Source organism: Hydra viridissima, unplaced genomic scaffold (genome assembly GCF_058129835.1).
Source record: "Hydra viridissima isolate aposymbiotic clone 2 unplaced genomic scaffold, HvirCarnegie_v1 scaffold_3, whole genome shotgun sequence".
Lineage (NCBI taxonomy): Eukaryota > Metazoa > Cnidaria > Hydrozoa > Anthoathecata > Hydridae > Hydra > Hydra viridissima.
In genome coordinates this window covers 19,513,653-19,533,221 of record NW_028324302.1, presented here as the reverse complement: position 1 = coordinate 19,533,221, position 19,569 = coordinate 19,513,653, and the positions used below count along the sequence as shown (strand labels likewise).

Below are 19,569 nucleotides of genomic sequence, written 5' to 3'. Positions count from 1 at the left end.
AATGACATTGATGGTATCTAAAGAAGCAAATCCTCCTAATTGTCCTGAGGAGCAAGTTATTGAAAACTGTTAATCAATTATAAGAAGAATCCTATTGAAAAGCAAGAAAACAGCTTCAGATGAAGAAAATTATAAGAAAAATAGAATAGCAGCTTTGAAAAAAGTAAATCAAAGCAAGATCCAGAAGATGATCTTGCAAATAATTTAAGTTTCTTTCTAAGCATCCAATTAAAAATGTAAAAAATAATTGAAATAAATAATTTAGTTAGCTTCTTTGTGTAAAAAAATTACAAAAATCTGTTAGTAGTTTTTCAAGTAATTAACAATTTAAATGTGCTGAACTTCATCATGTTCAACTGATATATACATACATTACATATACATGTATTTACATTTACATACATATACATGCATTTACATTTACATACATATACATGCATTTACATTTACATACATACATACATACATACATACATACATACATACATACATACATACATACATACATACATACATACATACATACATACATACATACATACATACATACATACATACATACATACATACATACATACATACATACATACATACATATAATGTATAAATTCAGATCATTAGAGATCTAAAAACTGAAAAATCCTTTAAAGTTTTGCTAACATCTTCAAATATGAAGCTAACATCTTCAAACATGAAGTAAACATCTGAACAATCTGAAGATTATGAGGAATTTAGAAACCACAACAAAATAATTGTTATAATAAAACGTCTTTTAAAGATATGTTATGAATATATTTACTGTTTACCGATTTACAAATGTACAACTGACTTTTAGAATACAGTTTAAATATTTCATACATAACATATTTCTCAAAATCAGAACTTAAATACTAAAAAAAAAAAAAAACCTAATTTTATCTTTGGGATTGATTTTAAATATATCTTAATATATCTCTAAAATGTACATCATATTCAAAAATGTAAAATAAAAAATAAACAAAAAATAAATATAAAGATCGAATATAAAAAAACCCTTTCTTTACAAATTTAATAAAATATCTAAGTTCAGCATTACACAAAACAATATAACCTAGTAACGATGTAAGTTTTGTGCTGATGACACAGTATAATGCATGGTAGCAGAAGGATTTGATGTAAAATTGATTCCATTTTGTTGCTGCTGTGACTGCGAAGATTGTTGCTGTGAACCTTGTTGCTGTGAGGAAGGCTGGTGAGAAAACCACTGTTGCTAGAAGAAAAAGTGGTTAATGTAAAATTTGGATTAAATAAACTATTTCATTCAGAATTAGCATATGTATTTTTTAACTATAATCAATGCAGGTCATTTAAGTAGGATGAACTTCTAAAAAGAAAGATTTCATATTTTTGTATTTTCTACTTTTTTTTTTCCTCAATATATTGATACTTGAATGTCAATTTGTTTGTCTATAGCAATAAAGAGTTTAAAATATTTTTTTTTTCTGAAAAGTTTCTTTCATATTTATTAGTCTGAAATTTTGAAACTGCATATACAACTCTATTTTTTTTGGTTTTCTTATTAGTTTTTAAAGTCATAAGTTGTTTTTTTTAAAATTTTACCTGACTAGATTGCTGTCCTGGCTGCATAACTCTTACTCTTTTAGCCTCATTAGTATTTCCACCTGTACTAGCCCTTGCCAGGCTACTTTTGTTTGATTTTGTATCAGCGTCATCTTCTGCAATAAAATCCCGCTTGGGGTAAGGAATTGGTAGCCCACAAAACACATCTCTAGTGGGGAGTGGCTCTTCAAGAAAATATGGATCTTTCAGTGCAACCTCAGATGAAATTCTTTTCAATGGATCTATTGTAAGAAGTTTTGAGAGAAGTTGGAAGGATTTACATTCAGCTTTAACTTTGTGTTTTTCCATGTAACGAATTAAAGAACTGCACCCATAATTAGTCTTTTTAAAATCTTTCATCAATGTCAAATGCTCAGGCATTTTTGTGATATCAGGCCAATCTTTTTCTATTAAAAAAAAAAAAAAATTATAACATTTTTTTTTTTAATCACTGAGCAATAGTATCACATCACTATCTTAGTATTTACTACCATTTTACTACCTTGTGGGAATCCCATTACAGAAAATATTCTATCAAGTTGATCATGGTTATAAGGAGTAGAGGTTTTTATATCTTCTTGTCTGCAATGAAATATTGGTTCAGATGTAAGAAGTTCAGCAAATATACAACCAATTGCCCAAATATCTAAAAAGGTGAAATGTTATCATGCTCATGACATGCTATTAAGTGTGTGTGTGTATATAGATACATACATATATATATATATATATATATATATATATATATATATATATATATATATATATATATATATATATATATATATATATATATATATATATATAAGGGTTATGACTTTTATGTGACCTCATATTCCTTGGTCATAGATTGATGCACATTTGTTCAAAACTCATAAAAAAGACCTTGATTTGATTTCAAACCAAAAGTTTGATTTTATGCATATGGATGAAGAATTACACAATTTTACAGTAAGAATTAAACAATTTCATAATTTTACAAGTTTTTTAATTCTAATTTTTGTAAATGGAGAGAGCTTTTGTAACTTTTAAGCATATAACATTTTGTTACAGTGTAACATACTAAATAAGATTATATATACAAATAAGATTATATATATATTATATATTTTATATATATATATATATTATATATTATATATATATATATATATATATATATATATATATATATATATATATATATATATATATATATATATATATATAGATAGATAGATAGATAGATAGTCTCAAGAATAGTGTAACAACTGTACCAATAGCTTTAGTATAATGCCGAGCACCTAGCAATAACTCTGGAGCTCTGTACCAAAAAGTGACTACAACAGGGTCAAGATCAGCAAGAGGTTTTAAAGGAGCATTAAAAAGACGTGCAAAACCCATATCAGCTATAATAAAAAATTTGTATTCTTCAAATATTAACAAACTAAAACTTTATATAATTAAAAGAAAGTAATTACGATAAAATATATTAAAAAAAGAATGTACTGTATATTTTAACAAGTTATATTTGTGTATAGATCCATGCTCATATTTTAACTTAAAACAGAACTTTAACCATTTAGACCCATGGTATTAACTGATTAGCGTTTTCCACAAATCTAAATTTTAATATCTTTCTCCAATTCAACTTTAAAACAACTATAATAGCCCTCTGAATCAACTTGATTTTAAACTGAGCAGTTAATTTTGTTCTTGCAGGTTTTTTATATAACTTAATTTTTGCCTTGTGTTTGAATGGAATATTTTTTAAATACAGCTTAGTGTGGCTCAAAATTGCTTGTTAATAAAATTTAAATGAATACTTTATGTAAGAAATTTGTGTTTATAGATAGGTGTTCTAATTAAATAAATCTTTTTGAAGTCTAAATTGTTTAAGGTCACTATTTCCACCTTATACATTAATACTAAACCAATCTATAAATAAATGTATGTAGGATATGGCAACAAAATTCTTTTGAAGATAGGTTTTATTTTTCAGTATTTTCAATTTTTGAAAATAAAAATTTTATCATTTAAAAGAATTTTGCACAGTTTATTTAATATTTATATTAAAATATTTATATCTTAAATTTACATCTAAATATTTAGATCTTAACACTTATACTGCAAAAATCTCAATTCTTCAACTACTTTCATCTCAAATTTATAGCAAAACTCTCAAAATTGTTTTTACTTGATCCTTTTTTTTTTTTATTTGATATTCCTTAATATTATTGAAAAATAACTAAAAAGGTGTGAAAAAAAAAGGTGTGAAAAAAAGGTGTGAAAAAGTAAAACTTAAACTTCATACCAATTTTAACAGTTCCTCTTTCAAATCCATCTCCCATGACAAGAATATTAGCTGGTTTCTAAAAAAGCTATTTATAATTTTAAAAAAGTCTAATTTAAGTAAAAGTATGCCCTTGATCAACACTCTTTTTATATATTTAATTTTAGCTCTTATGTGTATGAAAAAAGAGACTTGCAATTATTTTTACTTTATTTTTAATTTTCAAAACCCAAAGCTAAAAGTGTAAATAGACAACAATAAAAAATTTAAAATAATAAATCAAAAAATGGAAAAAAACTTCAGAACTTAAAAGCAACAAACTTTATTACCGCAATAATTTGAATGAACTGAAACTTAAGTCTGAAACTTCAAGTAAAAAAATAAAATTTACCAGATCTCTATGTAGCACCCAATTTGCATGCAAATAATGAATCCCATCAAGAATTTGATATAGAAGAGATTTAACCATACTCTGTGGGACAGGTACAGGTTTTTTGTGAGCTTTAGAAGTTCGATGGAACTTTATGATATGCTGAAAATTTAAAAAAACATAAGAAAATTGAAGAAAGGGATACTATTGTTAAAAAAAATATTTTTTTAATATTGATTTTTTACCCACAAATCATACTCTGAATAATCTACAAGAAGCCACACTTTTCTGTCAGCATGTGATAAAAATACTCTTCTAAGATTGATAACATTTGGATGGGAAAGCTCACGAAGCAACTAAAAAAGATTCATCAAAATGTTTAATCATCTTTAGATATTTTTTAGTTATAAAGAAAAAAATATTCATAAATTAAATTTGCATATATTTAAAAAACAAAACTGATTGAAATGAAAATATAGCTAGAGGTTTAAAAAACTAGTTGAAAATTTAGATTTAAAAATTTCTAATGCTGTGAGATACATATTTTTTTTATTTATCAGCATAGGGCTGACAAGCTTATCAAGGTTCAAATTTTGTAAAAAATAAGCATCTGATATGTTATGACTAATAACTGCTTGATTATCTTTATTTTTTATTCTCAATTTTATAAAAGGCAAGAACTCATTTTATAGTTTTAAAAAAGGACAGAACTTGTATCTCAATGAACTTTCATACATTTGAAAGCAAATTTTTTTTAGCAGAGCATTTTAAAAACTTAAAATGTTTTTTTATAATTAAATAAATTTTTTATATTACCTGTTTATACATTTCTACACATAATGTTAACATCAATTCAGTAAAATGTTAAGAAAATTAGTATATTGACATAATCAATTAAATTTATAAAAACTATTCATGAAATATTAAAGGGATCATTGTTTTTACAGATATAACATTGATATGTAATTATTCCATATCATCTTTTAAATAAGTTTTAAGGAAAGAGTGTGCATCCAAAGTTAGATGTTAAGTTTTAGAGCACTATTCTTTCATTACTGGGATTCTCAAAAGTGTTTTGTTTTTTTGAAGTTTTTTTGAACCTTTTAAGCATATTGTGAGCCCATTTTTTCTTTGAAATCAGCAAGTCATAAGCACATTATGAGCCTGTTACACTTTTTGCATAAGCCTACCCAATTTTAAAAATTTTATTTGATAATTAAAAAAAAAAAACATGTATCTTTACTGAAGGAAAACAATAGCTCACATTTAAAAACCACAATCGAAAGCTCAGGTATGAAGTAGCATCATCTTAAAGAAATATACCATATATACTACTTTTAAACTACAAATTTCTGCAAAATTTATTAGCCTACTGCTATTTCTCTGCAAGCAGACATAGATATACCAGCTCCTTCTATCTCTTTGAGAGCATACTCTTTTGTATCTTTTCTAAAATCATAAACACTTACATTTCATAACTAATATCATAATATAGATTTTAAAAAGTCTTCTAGCTCGGTTGAGCTTTTAGATTTTTCTAATTCTCTAGATTCTAATCTAAAAGTAAATGTGTTTGCAAACCTAGAAAATATTTTTACAAAACTTTAAAATTTTGCAAGAACTTACTTTTTTATAATGTAAAATAGTTTTGAATACTTATGCTTTTATAACAAAATTTTCTAAAATAATGTCATTTATAACAAAACTTACAAATCTTTAGCTTTTGCTTTGTAAACATGGCCATATGTTCCTCTTCCAACTTTCCAACCTTCAAAATCAAATAGATCTTCAACCTTCTGTCTTTTTTCATTCATCATACTTTTGAAGTCAAAATCCATTTCATTTAGATAATCCTTTTTTATAACATAAAATATTTTTTAAATATATAGATAAAACAAAGGAAAACCTGACAGCTATAGGAGAGGTTTATATTAGGTTTGTTTTAGTCACACCATTGTAAATATGTATGCATATATTTATGTTAACATACAGTTTATCCCATCATTTCCATGTCCTATTTCACCTTAGCCCAGGATAAAATTGGGACAAATTTATACTACAACAACTACATTAATCTAATACTTTAGGCATATATATATGTCTAAAGTATTACTTAGACATATATATATATATATACATATATATATATATATATATATATATATATATATATATATATATATATATATATATATATATATATATATATATATATATATATATATATATATGTTCATTATATATACACTGGCGAGCAAAAAAAAGTGAACAGTACAATTTTTCAGTAAATTATGTATTATTAATCAATTAAAAATATAATACATAAAATATAACATATCGCTTATATTAAATACATATACATACACATATATACGACTCATTTTGAAAAAAAAAATTAATATTTTGTGTGGCCACCACCATTTTTCATCACTTCATTTAATCGACGCGGCATCGACTCAATTAAATTTGCTATCAAACGGTCAGGTATCGTAACCCAAACTTGTTTTATGGCTGCCCAAAGATCATCCAAAGATGAAATATTATTTTTATGGACCTCTTTATCCATATAGTCCCACAAATTTTCAATGGGATTAAGGTCTGGACTTTGGGCAGGCCAATTTTCAAAAAGGAAGATATTGTTATCCTTGAGCCATTTTTAAACTTGTTTAGACGTATGGCAAGGAGCATTGTCATGTTGAAATTTAATTTCATCTTTCTTTGAAAGATAAACGTAAATTCTTTGATAGTACGAACAAAAATAAACAAGCTTGTATGAGTTTCTGACCAGAGCTCTTTCATTTTATGCGTAAGCAGTCGCTGTTCACTTTTTTTTGCTCGCCAGTGTATATATCATTAAATATCAAGTACATTTTATATATATATATATATATATATATATATATATATATATATATATATATATATATATATATATATATATATATATATATATATATATATATATATATATGAAATGTACTTGATTCTATTTGGGAACAACTTGTGTTTTCCTTATTTTTTTATAAAGATTTGCTAGATTTAATTTACATTTCCTGAGAAATGCAAACATTTCTATAAAAAATTTAAAATATTTCTATAAAACATAAAAAACAAAACATTTCAGACATTTACGGAAGAGGACTCTTTGTAAAAAACTTGATTATTTAAGCTGTTCTTGTCAACGAAATTCTTATAGCAAAGATTTTTCAAAGTCTACAATCTTTCAAATAGTTAAGAAATTGTAAATATGTAACTTTGTTCTGAAATTTCTTTTAATTGTAAAGTATAGACAGCAAAAAAAAGCTACATTAGTTTATTTGGAATGACAGATGTATCAATTTATTTGGACAATCAACAAATAAACCAATGATTTCTTTGAATAGTAAACCTTTTTTAGATGAGTAAAAAAAAATTCTAAATTAACTGCCGATTGCAAAGCCACACCTGGCATGAACATTGAACAATCTTAGAGCTGCCAGTTTTGTTCAACAGAATCATAAAAAAATCATTGCATCGAAAAAAAAAATTTTCTGATTTTTATTATAAAATCTAAAAGAAAAAAATGCTAATGCTAAAATGCATTCAGTTACAATAATCAATAAAATCTTTTAAGAAATTTTTTTCATAAAAATTCTTTTTTCAAACATATTAAACATATCATTCAAAAACGTACTTTCAAAAATTTCAAATGTCAATTATTACCAACAAATAAACAGTATTTAGGATTTTTAGTAAAAAACTAAAAATAAGTCAATTGTGAAGTTTATGGATTTCATGATACAAATATATCAAGCAGTAAAGTAATTGTATTCTACCAAACAAGTATTAGATTTTTTACAAATTCATGTACTTTGAAATGCATTTTTTTTAATTTAAATTTTTTTTTTTTCTCTGTACTTAGTTTTTTTTTACTCAAAATATCAATTTCTACACCATTATGCATCTGGTGACATTATGGACTGAGAAAAAACATATTTTAAGAATCTTTTGCACATTACATGATATGTAGATATAAACCATTTGCACACATGTTAATGAAATGTTTATATATGTAACCTATTTGCATAAATATTTTAAAGATAAGTTATTGCTACTAGGAGGAAGTTTTAAACATTTCCTTAGCCTCTCCATTTGACCAGATTGCATTTGTTGCATGAATAACTTTAGCCAATATGTTTAATACAAACCTGTAAGTTATATACAAAAGATTGCTATTATGCTACTTAAATTTTATTAACGCAATTTTGCAATTAATCTCTTATCATCTACTAAACATTTTGTAATTGAATATAGCTTGATAACTATGGCAAGTAATAACTCATACCTAATTCATAGTTAGAAAGTCAAAACCAGGGATTAATAGGATTGTAAGATAAATAACTTAATAGTCAAATTGCCATTGCTAATTAGAATAATCGTAATTCAAAAACATTTTTTATTACTTTTGGAAGTTCATAATTTAAAAATTTGGTGACGATTGAAATTTTACTGATTAATTATTATTATGCAACACTTAAAAGAAATTTACTGGCCCACATAATAGCAGATGTGTTTCAATTTTCATATTTTTTTACTATTATTTTTTTCCTTTTTCTGCTTCTACACTTATTCTATTTCTCTAACTTATTCTAAACTTAACAGCAATTCACAGAAACTTTAAAATTGCTTATTTATTAAAAAGTATTCACTTAAAAGCAATCCACTATGCTATTGAATAAAACAACTTTATGCAGTAGCCAGCAGAAATGTGTTTGATTCTTTGTAAAATTAATTACTGCAACTTTGTAGAACCTGAAACAATAAACAAATCAAAGATTTGTTTGCAGTTGAATTTAATTCTACAAATATTTTCTTTATTCTTTATATAGCTCCAACTTTTTACTTTATATATATATCCAAAAACTTTAGTGTTGCTGTTTGAGCCATGACTGGTCCATCAGATGAGGAGTTTAAAGGTTTGCTGTTTTAACTAAGCAGTCAGTATCTTGATATTGTGTGGAATGGTTAGCTTTGAGTAAGGGTATTTTTCATATTTAAGAAAGGTAAGATACTTTTCTGGATACTTTGAAGTGAATTCTATGAGTTTATTTATTCATCAGTATTCAAAAAGTATTAACCACATTGTCCAGATGAACTTATAGTCAAGCCATATCAGGGGGGGGGGGGGACCATTTGGCATGGACCTCATGATACATAGAGACCTCTAAATCCTTAAACCATAAAAACTTAATAATGATGTGAAAAAAAAGCTATTTATCTTTTAATTCTTAAAATCTCATTTATCATAAAAAAATTTGCATCTATTTTTTAATAACCAGAGAAAATTCAAGCATTTTTTTTTTTTTGCTATTGTCATGACTTATGTTAATAAATCTAATATTAATTTATATTTAGCTATTATTATCACCTTTAAACTTAAATCTAATAGTAACTCAATACTCTGAGTAATAAAGACCTTTCCTCTGCTGGCAATTAGTTTTTTGAAAAATACTCTAAATTCAAGGGAATTGTTTGAGGAACTAATCATTCTGAAACATATATATTCCACATACTTCAAATTAGCTTGCATGTCTCACTATTTGTTTCAGGAGATGTTTGAGCTTGGATTTCTCTCAATCTTTCCAAACATTTATATTGTGTTACACATATTTCTTACTACAGTTGAATGCTCTTTCAGTGTGCTGAAGAAGGTAAAGAATATTCACTGTTCAACTATCTTAAGAGCATTTGAATGGGTTGGCAATTCTCAATATAACCTTCGATTTTGCGCATAGACTAGATTTTTAATAACTCATTATTACATTTCTATGATTTAAATTGTCTGATTATTTGCTATGATAAATGCAAGAAAAGCATTTCTGTAATTATATTTAATGTTCAATCATTGGAACCATTGTTTTTGGTTGTTTTTTTTTTTCAGTTGTAAATACATGATATACAAGAGGCCTCAGAGTATTAAGGCATCCTGGGCATCACTCAGCTTCTATGACGGCTTGCTAATACCATAAGAATGTTTAACTATGAGATATGAAATATAAAGTCACACTATTTCCCCATAGGATGCCTCATATAAAGCTTTTTAACATAAAACTCAACAACAGTTGACACACTAGAATCTTTTCATCAGTCAATGATTTGCAGTCCAAATCTTTAAATTGATAAAAAAAAAAAAAAAAAAAAAAAAAAAAAAAAAAAAAAGTCTTTGATGTTAGCAGTATATATTTTTTTGAAATTTTTGAAACATTTCAAACAAAATCAAAGCTTTTTGAAAATTTGACCACTGTGGCTTAGGAATATCAATTTTGAGGCAAGCTGTGACTAGAGCTAGCTATAAATTGTTTATAGCTACAACAAAGAATATTAAGTTATATAATAACGTAAATAAGTACTACTTGGATAATAAAGATTTTAATTACCTAATAGAATTTTCATACAATTTGAGTTACTAAGGGTACCTGAGGTATAAGTCTGTGTAACTGTTGACATAATCAGACTAGTAGGCTAAATTCTATGTTATTTTCTTGTCAAGGTTTACAAAACATCGCACTTCATGTTAAAGGTTGTTACTACTACGTTCTTAAGAGTTGAGTTTAACAGGGCGCTAACCTCGATTAAAACCTCGCGCAATCAAAATCTGCGCCAAAAAAAAAAAAGAGTTTTTACAACAAATTTCATTTAAAATTACAGCGTTAATAACACCATGTAACAACATTTTTGTTTATGTTAATTTTTTAATGTTTCTTACATAATTTTTGTATGCTGATTTCAGTGGTACCATTGGTTTTTCTCTATCATCAAGATTTCCTGAGAAAAAGCATAAAGTATATTTCGGAGTTTTCGTATATGTGTAATGCAATTAAAACATTATATATATATGCTGATTTTAACTATATTCGTGTGTTTATTTTCAGTTTAACTAATTACAACTGTTACATGAAGTGGTGAATATGTCTAGTAGATCCTGCAAGCTTTGTCCTGACTCATTCTGTTATGTTTGTGGTTACTATATTAGTCCAACACAAGCTAAACATAAGATTGTCAGTGGTACAAAATTCTTTACTGCATATCATGCTTATTTTGGCATGGCTATGGGAGATCAGGACAAATCGTGGGCACCACACTACAGTTGTGGTAGCTGCAGATCAACTCTGGAAGGATGGCTGCGTGGAATCCGAAAGTCAATGCCCTTTGCGATTCCGAGAATATGGAGAGAACCGACGAACCATCATGATGACTGCTTTTTCTGCATTGTTGACATTTCAAAGTATAAAAAACCGAAAGATAGGCTGACTCTAGTTTATCCAAGTACACCATCTTCTATTGGACCAGTTCCACACAGTGATGAATTGCCTGTTCCTACTCCACCTCAATCCGAAGAAGCAGCTGCATATCATTCTGAAGTAGACTCACCGGATGAACTCAATGATGACTGTGATTTCAGGGAACCGAATGATTCACCTCATTTCCCTATCCAACAAGAACTTGATGACTTAGTACGAGATTTAGGTCTCACTAAATCAAATGCAGAACTTCTGACATCACGTTTGAAAGAATGGAATTTATTAGATCCAAGCTGCAGAACCTCGAAATACCGAAAAAGACATGAAACATTCGCATACTTTTATGTAGTATCAGAATCACTGTGCTATTGTCATGACGTTCGTGGTCTTTTCAATGACATTGGCATTGTTCACAATCCTGAAGAGTGGAGATTATTCATTGACAGCTCAACAAGAAGTCTAAAGGCAGTTTTGCTCCATAACGGAAACCGATTTCCTTCGATTCCAGTAGCTCATTCCGTTCATCTAAAGGAAGACTATAAGAACGTGAAGTTGTTGCTTGAGAAAATCAACTACGACAGTTACAAGTGGGATGTATGTGGAGACTTTAAGATGCTAGCATTTCTTCTCGGTCTGCAAGGAGGATACACAAAGTACTCGTGTTTTCTTTGTTTATGGGATAGCAGGGCTGCAAACCAGCACTTCACAAGACGTGAGTGGCCAGTGAGAGAACATTTACAGCCTGGTTCGCACAATGTTATTAATCAATCTCTGATACCTGTTGAAAAGATCTTACTACCACCCCTTCACATTAAACTTGGTCTTATCAAACAATTTGTCAAAGCATTAAACCCAGATAGTGCAGCATTCCAGCATATTCGGCAGATGTTTCCAAAGGTGTCAGATGCAAAAATTTCAGCAGGTATATTCTTTGGTCCACAGATTAAAGTTATGTTGGCATGTAAGGAGCTTGAGGACAAAATGTCTGCGGTTGAAAAAGAAGCATGGACTGCATTTAGACATGTTGTTCATAGCTTTTTAGGCAACAATAAGAGTGATAACTACAAAGAGATAGTGGAAAACTTAATTGTACGGTACGCAGATATGAAATGCAGAATGTCAATAAAGCTGCATTACCTGCATTCACACTTGGAATTTTTCAGACCAAATTTGGGTGATGTGAGTGAAGAGCACGGGGAACGTTTCCATCAGGATATTCTTGCAATGGAGAAAAGATACCAGGGCAGATGGGATGCAGCTATGATGGGTGACTACATCTGGTGTTTGATACGCGATGACGAGAAACTTCATAAAAGAAAACCTCGTTCTACTGTTCACTTTTAGTGTTTTTTGAGATTGTGAGAGACTGTTACAATACAATATAATGTAACATGATTGCAAAACGATTTATATTAATTATGTTTAATTGATTTTTTTTTTTTTACGACCAAACGATTGATGCAATAAAAAATCCAATGTCATATTCAGACTCAGCATACTCAAATTAATTAAGAAACATCAAAAAACTTTGATAAACAGAAATTATTTTTTTTTTGTTACATTGTGTAATTATTGATAATAATCTCAGCATGGATTCAAAATTAAGGTAAATTAAAGTTTCAACCAGAAGAAAGAAAGATAACTTTTAATGATTTCACACATTCAGAATAATGTATTAAGCTTTTGTAATGAAAAACTTTATCAAAGCAATTGTAACCCAGTAACCCAGTGGGCAACATGGTTATGTTAGGTTATGCAACATGGTTAGTGGGCATGCATCAACCGCACGACGTCCCATGGACGTCCCAAAAACGTCTGGACGTCTTACGGACGCCGCGCGGACGATGCATGCCCACTGGGAATATGTAGGGGAGATGGGGGTGTTGCGTTAAAAAAGTTTATTAAATGTGAAATCTGCGCATGCGCAAAATCATTAAAACTTTTTTAACGCCTTACGGCGTTAAAAAAGTTTGCCCGTTAAAAAAGTATTCAAAATGGTACCGTCAACCGAGGTAACTTTGGTTGCCGGGGTGACTTTGTTGACCGGGGTCAATTGTTGATTTTTTTTTAAATTCCTAAAATTTAACAAAGATAACATGTTTTAATTTTGTTAGAGATACCAACAATATATATCGACTATTATATCAACAATTTTGGTATATCAACAGTTTTTGTGAATATAGTACAGTTACTTCGTAGACTACATTGAGTTTATTTTGGCATCTTTTGACACTTCTGATACATTTATTGAACCATTTGAATTCTTAGCCGGTGAAAATGCCGAGGAAATATAAGCGAAAGCGTGGTTCAAGAGCATATGCAACTTCATACAATCAAGAAACGTTGTCCAATTCTATAAAAGAATGTTTAACTGGAAGAATAAGCGTGAGAAAGGCTAGTCGACAGTTCGGAATATACGCTTCCCATTTGCTTTAACCGCTGGACGTTGCTGTTTTCCGTCCGCTAAAGATATAAACGCGCATCAAAAAATCAATACCAAAAAATCAGTTCCTCGGTCTTCTTGCTCTACTGCAACGTCAATTGAAAAGCGATAATTTGAGATCTGACTTCAAGGCTAGTGGAATATTCCCCTTCGATAAAGAAATGGTCATGAAGCGTTTGCCACAGATTAACAAAGACATTGGAGGAGGTACCGGTAGTACTGTTAAGGAAGTATTCAATGAAGATATAGGTCTATTAGTGAAACATTGTGGACAGGATGGGAAAACAAATCGCACCAGAGGGAAACAGATCACACCTGGCAAAGCGATAACACCGCAAGATCTGGTGAATAACACAGATCCTAGAATCAAAGCATCAAAGAATAACACCAAGAATAACAGTAACACCAAGAATAACAAGAAAAGGGCAAGAGTTGAACAAGTGTCATCATCCTCAGATGACGATAATGACCTACTAGAAAATGACTTTTAATGTTCTTTGCACAATAACAGGGAGCTAGTTGCAAAATTTTTTGTCCATTTAAATGTTCTTTTCATGTTTCTCTAAGTGTTTAAGGACTGATGATTTTTTTTCATGATAAAAACCTGGGGTAACATTGGCCACTTTTCGGCGTTTAAAAATAAATATTTGTAATAAAAAAATAAAAAAATGAATATAGAGGCCTATAGCCAAGACCTATAATGTTATTACCACAAGAGAAAACTGTAAAAAATTAATAAGATTCAGAGATGTTTAAGAAAAACTGCCAAAACTGACCTAAGTTACCCTGGCTAACGATACTCTTTAATTTGCGCAACCCTCAAATCCACAACAGAATATGCTTTGAAATTTTGATTAAGGCATTGGGAGGCATTCTTTTTTTATTTTTGAGCAAAAGCTCTCAAAGAGAGTTGCAATTATATTTTCCAAATTTTTTTTCCCTGTAATTTTCTAATTCTACAACGTTATACAATTTTCATGACATTTTTTTTTTCATTTGACCTCCTCATAGTATCAAAGCTTTTAAACTCCTAAATAAATTATATTTCATGAAAAAGTAGAACATAGATACTCACTTCTAAAAGAATTATATACACACTGATACTTTAACCGGCTCTCTCAAAGACAAAAACAATATTTTTTTATTTTAAAATTTCTTTATTTAAAAAATAGGTTGAAGAGACAAAATTAAATATTTTTAATTTCTCATATTATAGTTCAGAAACAATAACATTTCACCATGAACTCCTGTTAAGCTATTTCTCTTTGCAGTAAATACATTTCCACCAACCCTAAAAAGTCTTTCAGTCTTCACAGAAGACGGTGGGCAGCTTAAATACTTTAAAGCAAGCTTTGTTAATAGTGGCATTTTGGTTTTCTGTGATTTCTACCACAACAAAAGATTGCTTTCTTTGTCAATAAGGTCTTCATTTGAATAGAGTTGAATTTCGTTTAATAAAGTTTCATTTGAAAATAAAGTTTGTGGTTGACCAATTTGTTTAGAATATAATCCTACAAGTTCTTCAAAGCAATTGTCAAAACCCATTTCTGCTATACCTTTGTATTCATTTAGTACTGTACCATTATTTGCATATCTGAGTCAATATTTTCAATATCACAAGCTGCAGACCGATCATTTTCAGTAACTTTGATGTTTTTTACATTTTCATGGGTTTTAATGAAATGTTTCAAAAACTGTATCTGTGGTATTATATCTGAGACAATAGAATTTCTTTCACTCAAGCACTCTGTTGTTTTGTGGAAATTTTTTAGTAAAACACAAAATTGTCCAGTAATCATCCATTTGTTTGCATTTAATGAAGGAAGCTTACCATTTTCAAGTGCATATTTGGTTAGAGGTTTCCTTTGTTCTAACATATGATAGGTGCTATTCCACCTTTTTGGAACATTTTGAATAAGTTTGTGCTTAGGAACATTGTTTGCTTCTTGAAGAGCTTTAAGTTTATGGCAGGCTTGGGGAGAATGGCTGAATTGCCCAACAATTAAATGGCAGTTTGCAATAACATTCTTGACTACTATTTGTTCAAAAATACACTCATTGATTACTAGTTGCAGTGTGTGTAAAAAACAAGGCATACTATCATATGGGCTATCTTTAATAGCCATTATCTCTAGTTATTAAATGAATTTTTGAAGGTAATATTTTAAATTCGGCCATATCTTTAATCAATTCAGCAATATTTGCTGCTGTATGCCTCTCAGGAAATGGAGCTACTCTAAGTACAACAGTTCTCTGATTAAATGTATTGTCTAAACAGTGACCTGTCAGGCTCATGAAGCTTTCATTTGAACTACTGGTCCATATATCAGTAGTAAAGCTTATGAATTCAGCAACTGAGTAAACATGGACAACCATTTTCAATATAAAGTATAAAATAATTTCATCAACTGAGTAAACATAAACAGCCATTTTTAATGTAAAGTATAAACTAATTTTTAATATTTTACATACTCTAATGAAACAATGCAACTTTTTTTAACGTCTAATTTCATTCCATAACGAACGCTTTTTAACCATACTGCGCATGCGTAAAGTATGCGCAGAACTATTTGTTAACTTTTTTAACGACAAACTTTTTTTACGCAACACCGCAATTATTTTTTGTTCCATTATTGAAGAGTGTCTTTAAACTAGGGGTGTCCCGGATAGGTTATCCGGCCGGATATCCGGGTCGGATTTGTATATTATCCGGTATCCGGTATCCGGCCGGATAATAAAATTATCCGGTTGGCTATACCGGATACTTCATGTTTATCAATAATAAGAAAAAAAATTATATAAGCTATTGCTGCAGTCTTAAAGATATACATTTTAACCATGATCAAATCCTTTGGTAATTGACAGAATGACAGAACCTAGAACACAAACTTTAATGTGTTCATCTTTTTGAATAATCAAATAATTAATCTAAATTAAATTTTTAAAAAATGATTCAATAAAATATCATTCAAATTGAATTAAGAACTAACTGTACACAAGAACTACAGATTTTATCACTCATTTGTAAATTTATTTGCATTATGATGTATAAACAACAACATTTCTCCGCGTTGAGGTAACAGCCTTGATCGCTTTTTCTCATAAATATTTCCATATTCAGAAAACAATCTCTCTGAAAATACAGAAGATGCTGGTGGTGCTAATAATTTAAGGGCTAAATCTTTTAGCAGCGGAAACTTTTCTTCATATTTCCAATAATTTAAAACATCATTGTTTTTATCTATAATAGATTGATTAAAGAAAACATCAACTTCTTGAGCAGCTTGTACAAGAGAGACTTGATCTGAGTTTATATGACCATCATTTTCTGAAAAACAATTACAAATGAAATTACAAAATAGGAATTTTGTAATTATATTTTATGAAATAAGATAAAATTGGCAAAGCAATTTTCATAAACAACTTACAAAACTTTTAGAAGTATTAAATAAATATAACACTAACATCTGTTGTCAATAATATACAGTAATATGTTACAATAAAATAATAATTAAATGAATTTTGATAATAATAATAATAAAAACTGATATTCTTATTTAGTTTTTGATAATAATAATAATAATAACAATTGATATTCTTATTTAGTTTTTAAGTACTATTAAACGACAAGTTTGTTGTAAAATTTCTTACAAACAGAAAAAAGTTCTTACCTCCATTTCCTTCATATTCCGCAAGTTCTAAAAAGCAAGAATCAAAATCATTCTCTGTCAAATCAACTTTCTTTTTTTGGCTCTTGGTGTAAAATTATTGGAACAAGTAGCAATATTAATAACTTCTGGTGAAAGTTCATTTTTATTTCATTGATTTTTCACTACAGCCTCTAATAGCATTGATCTTGCTTGCTCTCTTTTATCAATAGGAAGAAATTTGAGCTTGTAACGAGGATCAATAATGGTGGATAAAACATATCTCTCATCATTTGTAATATCTAGATTATCTTGAGAAAAGAATCTCTTATTTAAAGATGCTAAAAGATGTTTCGTTATTTGAACTGTATCATCTTTTTGATCAACTTTTAATAAAAATCTTTGTAAAGTACATATATTTGGAACAACTGTTGACAAACTACAAATATCAGAACTCATAAACTTAGTAAGTTCATAAAAAGGTTTCAAAATATGCAATAGACCTTCAATGAATTTCCAATCATTTGATGTGAATGTTGGCAGCTCATTATGATCAGCTAAATATATTTGAACTGCTCTTTTAAGTTTCTGAAGTTGTTCTAACATTAAGTATGCACTATTCCAACGAGTGGGGACATCATGCACTAAAAGTAGAGGTGTTTCATTTTGTTGTTGTTGTAATAACTTAAATTCTGTACATGCCTTTGATGAATGATTAAAATAGCCTGCTATCCTACGTGCTTTAGCTAACAAATCTATTACTAATCTTTGGGATAAAACTGCATCCTTAATCACAAGCTGTAATAAATGAATTGTGCAATGAACTGATGTTATTTGAGCAAGTTTACTTCCTAGAGACATGTTTGCAGCACCATCTTTAACTAAAAGATGTCTTCTTTTTGAATTAATTTCCCAGCTTTCTAACATATTGATGAATTTCCCAGCTATATTTATTCCTGTGTGAGATTCTGGAAAATGTGAAGCATAGAGTACAGCATGTTTGCGTTCAAAAGTATTTTTTATCCAGTGTCCTGATAAAGAAATGTTTCATTAGATGAGGATTAAGTCCAAATATCAGAAGTGAAACTTATGGACTGTGCTTTTGTAATTTCATTAAAAACTTTCTTCTTTATATCATCATACAATTGAGGAAGAGCATTCTCTGAAAAAAAATGTCTGCTTGGGATTAAATACCTAGGCTGTAAATGAGCCATTAAACCAATAAATTCATCATCTTCAGTAACACTGAATGGTTGGTTATCTAAAGCGATCATCTAGGCTATTTTTTTATGTATTTGCTTTGACTTTTCATTATTAATATCCCATATCCTTTTTGATAAAATACTATCTTCAATAGACATTTGTTTTTTCATTTCACACATTTTCTTTAAAATTAGCATGCTACCTTTTGAACGTTCTTGTGCAATTGAAGATGCTGAAGGTTCAATATTAGTTTCTCTTTCCTCTTCATATAGTTTTAAATGAAACTTTTTGGCGTGATTGTGCAGTGGAGTTGTAGAAAACGATTTTTGACCAGAATTATTAGATCCCCTGCTTATCTGCTTTCCACATGGAATGCAAATTGCTATTGATTCAGAAGGATCATTTATTTTAAAAAGCTTCCAAACAAAACTTGTCATTGTAGAATCTTTACCGTTGTGATATTTTGGAATAATTGGCTTAAAAAAGTACCTGTTATAGGTTTTGTAAATAAAAATTATCCGGCCGGATAATTTTAAGATATCCGGTTATCCGGTATCCGGCTGGATATTTAAAACAAGCTATCCGGGACACCCCTACTTTAAACTCTGTTTCTTTTAGGACTGACATGATCTTATTGGTAATATCAGTATTTCGATTGATTTCTGGAACTACATAATCAACATATTTGTTTTCTGGAGAGGAAACTATAATGTAGTGCTTTCCTTTCATACTTCTACGGCATTTGGTATCATGCA

General features: G+C 28.8%; 2 protein-coding genes across 5 annotated transcripts; both read right to left on the bottom strand.

The window, feature by feature from the left end:
* Window positions 1-754: 754 nt before the first annotated feature.
* Window positions 755-10,815, bottom strand: LOC145202584 (cyclin-dependent kinase 8-like). 4 transcript variants are annotated; one of them, XM_090081112.1, is made up of 10 exons: window positions 10,697-10,815; window positions 5,952-6,094; window positions 5,615-5,690; window positions 4,487-4,597; window positions 4,263-4,403; window positions 3,893-3,950; window positions 2,856-2,987; window positions 2,102-2,245; window positions 1,600-2,006; window positions 755-1,249 (listed from the first exon to the last, which is right to left on the bottom strand). In XM_090081112.1, exons 2-10 carry the CDS (start codon window positions 6,077-6,079, stop codon window positions 1,091-1,093), a joined length of 1,356 nt encoding a protein of 451 aa, XP_089937238.1. In that variant the 5' UTR covers window positions 6,080-6,094; window positions 10,697-10,815; the 3' UTR covers window positions 755-1,090. The 4 variants fall into 4 exon arrangements, with proteins under 4 accessions (XP_089937238.1, XP_089937237.1, XP_089937239.1 ...); XM_090081111.1 differs by having other exon boundaries at window positions 10,658-10,799; XM_090081113.1 differs by lacking the exons at window positions 5,952-6,094; window positions 10,697-10,815 and having other exon boundaries at window positions 5,506-5,647.
* A 6,158-nt stretch (window positions 10,816-16,973) lies between these two features.
* On the bottom strand, window positions 16,974-19,334 carry LOC149891330 (zinc finger BED domain-containing protein 4-like). The gene is made up of 2 exons (XM_090083583.1): window positions 17,636-19,334; window positions 16,974-17,292 (listed from the first exon to the last, which is right to left on the bottom strand). The coding sequence occupies exon 1, from the start codon at window positions 18,536-18,538 to the stop codon at window positions 17,783-17,785; it is 756 nt and encodes a 251-aa protein (XP_089939709.1). The 5' UTR covers window positions 18,539-19,334; the 3' UTR covers window positions 16,974-17,292; window positions 17,636-17,782.
* Window positions 19,335-19,569: the final 235 nt, after the last annotated feature.